Source organism: Oncorhynchus gorbuscha, linkage group LG04, assembly GCF_021184085.1.
Source record: "Oncorhynchus gorbuscha isolate QuinsamMale2020 ecotype Even-year linkage group LG04, OgorEven_v1.0, whole genome shotgun sequence".
Classification (NCBI taxonomy): Eukaryota; Metazoa; Chordata; class Actinopteri; order Salmoniformes; family Salmonidae; genus Oncorhynchus; species Oncorhynchus gorbuscha.
Window position 1 is genome coordinate 43,270,508 of NC_060176.1, and position 5,740 is coordinate 43,276,247.

At 39.9% G+C, this 5,740-nt stretch overlaps 1 protein-coding gene across 1 annotated transcript; it reads left to right on the top strand.

Moving 5' to 3' along the window:
- Positions 1-2,909: 2,909 nt before the first annotated feature.
- On the top strand, positions 2,910-4,046 carry LOC124033232 (myosin regulatory light chain 2, atrial isoform-like). The gene is given in 7 exon segments (XM_046345202.1): positions 2,910-3,005; positions 3,186-3,261; positions 3,344-3,448; positions 3,541-3,619; positions 3,711-3,757; positions 3,948-4,008; positions 4,010-4,046. Coding segments are annotated over 7 exon segments (441 nt in total). The 5' UTR covers positions 2,910-2,969.
- The last annotated feature ends 1,694 nt before the right edge of the window (positions 4,047-5,740 follow it).

Below are 5,740 nucleotides of genomic sequence, written 5' to 3' on the forward strand. Positions count from 1 at the left end.
TAAGAATACTCATGGGCGAAGGAGCAATGGCTCCTCTTGCAGCCAAATATGTATTTTCCTGCCATAGCCTGAGGGACACTGAATAATAACATCTGCATAGTAAACAGTAACTTACTTATTATTACTATTATTGTTATTACTATAATTATTAATGTTTATCATTCCAAATATGGTTGGTAATGGTAGTGATAACAGTTTAGTGATGGTAGTAGTAGTCGTAGTAATGATGATTGTAGTTGTAGTATTGATATAAAGAAGAAGATGACCGTTATTTAGTTATAAGTTAGTTATAGTTTCATTTTCCATAATTTGATTTTATATTTATTACATTTCTACTATTGACTGTTACCATTTTATTGTTATTATTTTTGTATTTAATTTTGTATTATTATTTACTACCATTTTATATTATTATTTGCTATCATTTATAATTTTGTTACAATGTATATTGTATACATTGTTGCTTTGGCAATATTGACACAATGTTTTTCATGCCAATAAAGCAGCTTGAATTTGAATCAGTTCTAGGAATTGCATCATTGCATCATTACTTATTTTGTTGCTTTGACAAAGTAACTTCTGAGGATTGTTATTTATTTCTTGTGATTAGTGATTCATTGATGTCTATCCCTCATTTTTAAGGTCAACTCTGATAGGTGAACTTTACTCTTGTTTTAATATAGTGAAACTACTTGTTTGTTTTTTATTTTATTCAAAAGAAACATTGAATAATAAAATCATAGAGCTGGTCGTGCTATTTGCAGCAATTATTTTGTATTTTATGATGGAAAATTGAGTGGGTGGAGCATAAGACCTATCTATGGGTAACAACCCTGTTTGTTACCCATAGATAGGCTAGAAATGTTTTAACAATTACATTGTTAAAACGTGCATTCAAGTGCACATTCAATTGCCATTCCCTGTTGCACACAACAAGCTTCCATTTCCCCAGTCACAACCCAATCGCACAACCCTGTTACCTTATTTGGCACTTAATAGGCACTTCTATAATCCTTTTAAAAATGTATTATTATTTAACCTCTTGAAAAACATGTTTTTTTATGAAGTTGAACATGTGCTCTTTATGACAGAATGTTAAAATTAGGTGAAATAATAAATAAATAAATATTTGACCAAGTTATACTTCTCAAAAGGCACTGAATTGGTGGAATGACCCTAGAATGTTAACTGTAGAGAGTAAGCCTAGATTTAGGTTTCAAATTTTAACTAAAAAGTATGACTTCGACAGTCAAAAACACGTTTATAAACTCAGCAAAAAAAGAAACGTCCTCTCACTGTCAACTGCGTTTATTTTCAGCAAACTTAACATGTGTAAATATTTGTATGAACATAAGATTCAACAACTGATACATAAACTGAACAAGTTCCACAGTCATGTGACTATCGTAAATGGAATAATGTGTCCCTGAACAAAGGGGGGTTCAAAATCAAAAGTAACAGTCAGTATCTGGAGTGGCCACCAGCTGCATTAAGTACTGCAGTGCATCTCCTCCACATGGACTGCACCAGTTTTGTCAGTTCTTGCTGTAAGATGTTATCCCACTCTTCCACCAGGGCACCTGCAAGTTCCCGGATATTTCTGGGGGGAATGGGATTGAGATCCGGGCTCTTCGCTGGCCATGGCAGAACACTGACATTCCTGTCTTGCAGGAAATCACACAAAGATCGAGCAGTATGCCTGGTGGCATTGTCATGCTGGAGGGTCATGTCAGGTTGAGCCTGCAGGAAGGATACCACATGAGGGAGGAGGATGTCTTCCCTGTAACGCACAGCGTTGAGATTGCCTGCAATGACAACAAGCTCAGTCTGAGGATATTGTGACACACCGCCCCAGACCATGATGGACCCTCCACCTCCAAATCAATCCTGCTTCAGAGTACAGGCCTCGGTATAACACTCATTCCTTCGACGATAAACGCAAATCCGACCATCACCCCTGGTGAGACAAAACCATGACTCATCAGTGAAGAGCACTTCTTACCAGTTCTGTCTGGTCCAGCAACGGTGGGATTGTGCCCATAGGCAACGTTGTTGCCGGTGATGTCTGGTGAGAACCTGCCTTACAATAGGCCTACAAGCCCTCAGTTCAGCCTCTCTCAGCCTATTGCAGACAGTCTGAGCACTGATGGAGGGATTGTGCGTTTCTGGTGTAACTCGGGCAGTTGTTGTTGCCATCCTGTACCTGTCCCACAGGTGCTATGTTCGGATGTACCGATCCTGTGCAGGTGTTACACGTGATCTGCCAGTGCAAGGACGATCAGCTGTTCATCTTGCCTCCCTGTAGCGCTGACTTAGGCGTCTCACAGTACGGACATTGCAATTTATTGCCCTGGCCACATCTGCAGTCCTCATGCCTCATTGCAGCATGCCTAAGGCATTTTCACGCAGTGTCTAAACAACCGTTCCACAGGTGCATGTTCATCAATTAATTAATCAACAATCATGGAAAACGGTGTTTAAACCCTTTACAATGAAGATCTGTGAAGTATTTTGGATTTTTTTTACAAATTATCTTTGAAAGACAGGGTCCTGAAAAAGGGAAGTATCTTTTTATGCAGAGTTTAGTATGTGTCCTACTATTTTAATTAGAAATTAGAAATGACTAATCCCTTAGAAAGTCATTAGTACTTATTTATATTGAAATCAACTCCGGATGACCTTGGTCAAGTAAACCTGGGTGTTTTACAGTAAAACTCTGTGTTAAATGTATGTGACATGTGACCTTATTACTCATTTTTATTCTTTCACATAGAATACGTGGTTTCCATTGTTACGTGTTGACGTGGTTATTACTTTTTGGATTCCTCTGCTCTCATTCGTTTACGACTGGTGGCAGTGATATGGCCATGCGTAACCTCCTGTCTATTTTTCTGGTTTCTCAGGCCAGTAAGAAGGCTGCTAATAAGAGACAGAGAGGAGCCCAGAAGAACTGCTCCAATGTCTTCTCCATGTTCGAACAGTGTCAGATACAGGAGTTCAAGGAGGTGCGTGGCTACAGTACACTTACACTGGCTGGTCCATAGACATTAGACATCAGAGGAAACGGCTCATAATATTAGACATAAATACATTTTGGATATTCGTTATTTATTTTACGATGAAGGTAAAATTCTGAGGGGGGGGGGGGAATCTATTAACAATGGATGTACTGTGTTTATCTCCAGGCTTTCGGCTGTATTGACCAAGACAGAGATGGTGTGATCAAAAAACAGGACCTGAGAGAAACCTATGGACAGCTAGGTATTTTAATTGCCTCACTATACAAAATGTGTGTATGTGCATGCGTGTGTATGTGTGTATGTCGATTTATGTTGTCTACCAGGGAAGCTGAACGTTAAGGATGTGGAACTGGATGAGATGTTGAACGAGGGGAAGGGTCCCATCAACTTTGCTGTGTTCCTCACTCTATTTGGAGAGAAACTCAACGGTAAGACCCCATCCCTCTGCTTCTCCATCCTTCTGCTGTATGAGTCTTTGGTTTCGGTTCATGTTAACGAAACTATAACCCTCCCTTTACAGGCACAGACCCCGAGGACACCATCCTCGCTGCCTTCAAGCTCTTCGACCCAAACGGCACAGGTTTCGTCAACAAGGATGAGTCAGTATCATTTGAACCTATACACAGATTGCCAAAATAGGCAATGACAATGTGGTCAATGAATTATTCATTAGCTGTGTATTCTTCAAAGGTTTAAACGGTTACTGATGAACCAGGTGGATAAATTCACAGCAGAGGAAGGTTGGTATTCTTTTTTCTCCTTTTAACCTACCTTTTTTCTTTAAAATAGTACATTAACAAATCACACAGTTGACATTACTTGGGAGAGAGAGATAAACCATCCTATCAGCAGTCCTACATAGAAAGTTGGCCTTTGGTCAATTCACATTGTTGCCTTAATCCCTCTCTGTCTTCTGATGAAATCCTCAGGTGGACCAGGCGTTCTCTGTGGCGCCAATTGACGTGGCCGGCAACATCGATTACAAGTCACATCATCACCCACGGAGACGAGAAGGAGGAGTCCTAAAGGCCCTCAGCAAAAAAACCTGACCCCCTACCCATAACCCCTGAAAGGGCAGAATTGGAATCTCCTCTGTGGTCGTCTTTTGCCAATCCAGTAAAGAAATCAAATCAACACCTGTCCGTAAAATGTTTATGTTTATTTGTGGTTACATTTAGATACAGTACAGTTAGTACAAATACTATCACACAGTTGAATGAAAGTGTTGTCCTCTTTACAGTCATACAAACTCTGGTTTCTGACAGCTGTTGCCGATACTGGGACCAGAACACTCAAACTACACTTAACCACTACAAAACATGTTCAAGTCAACCTAATTACCCCCCCACATCCATCTCCCCTCAAACACAGCACGATTTAGATTTAAAAAGGTTCAATGCAGCCATTTTTATATCAATGTCAAATCATTTCTGGGACACAATTAGGTACCTTGCTGTGATTGTTTTCAATTAAAATGGTCAACACAAAACGTTCCTTAGCAAGAGCAATTTCTCAAGCAAGAATTTTTCTAGGACTGTCTGGGAGTGGTCTGAGTGGGGAGGGGAAAACTGAAAACTAGCTGTGATGATCTGCCTGGTGATATCACCAAAACAGCCATAAATGCCAGGCTCTTACACTAAAAGGGAATTATTATCATTTTCACAAATTATTCCAACCTCAGCGAGGATTTACAGTATATCTAAAACACAGAAAAATCACATTGTTAACTGCGCTGGGCCTTTAATACCCCAAATGTGATCTGTAAGGTGCATCCAGGATAAATGGCACACTGCAATAAGCCTGTGTAGTTCCAGTCAGAACTATGCATTTAGAATACAATTCTAAATATATGGCTCTGGTTCCAGTCATTTAGGCCTCGGTTGCCGTGGATACAACAACAAACCCGTTAACTCCACTGCCAAACAGCCACCACATCTATTGGTCAAACAGAGCTAGACAGACAAGGTTCACCCAAATTTGTAAGCCAAGCTGGGGATACAAGCTACCTAAGTCCCTGCTTCTAAGTCCCTACGGTTAGGTGTTTGTAAGATTTTTGTATTTTTTTGCCGTGTGAGATGTAGTTGTTGCAGAAGAAGCAGAGATGCCTATATCTTCTGGAGCTGAGGGTAGAGTAGATGTGGGGGTAGATACATCCATAGCGTGGACACCAGATGGGGTGAAGAAAGAGGCAAAACCGGTCAAGAACTTTGATTCCTATTTAAGAAGGTGGGTGGATTGATCTTTACTCTGTTGAATTAAAGTGACATCTTGGTTTAAAACAAATGTTGCATGCTCATGAAACACACCATACTGTATTCATGTCCATGTGTCCGCTACAATTACCATTAAGAACAATAGTAAAAAAAAATATTAAAATGTAATGAATTCATGCATCACATAATTTTAGGCTATTTCAATAACTTTGCTGTTATCATCTGAAGGCATTTTATTGCTGGTCAACAAAAGCTGTTTTAGTCTCACCGTCCATCCGATAGTACCCTCTCTTACATGTGAACTATGCAGCAGGACGTAGGAATGGCAGGCACGAAACAGGCTCCTTAATGTTTCAACTGGCCAAGCTCTTCCCTCAGACAATGATACAATTTCTCTTGCACAGTGCGTCTTCAATTACTTGTGCACCTTGGTTGGACTGCAAGGTAGCGACAGTCCACTTACTCTGAAATGCAATACGTTTAGTGAGTCTGATCTGATGTTAACAG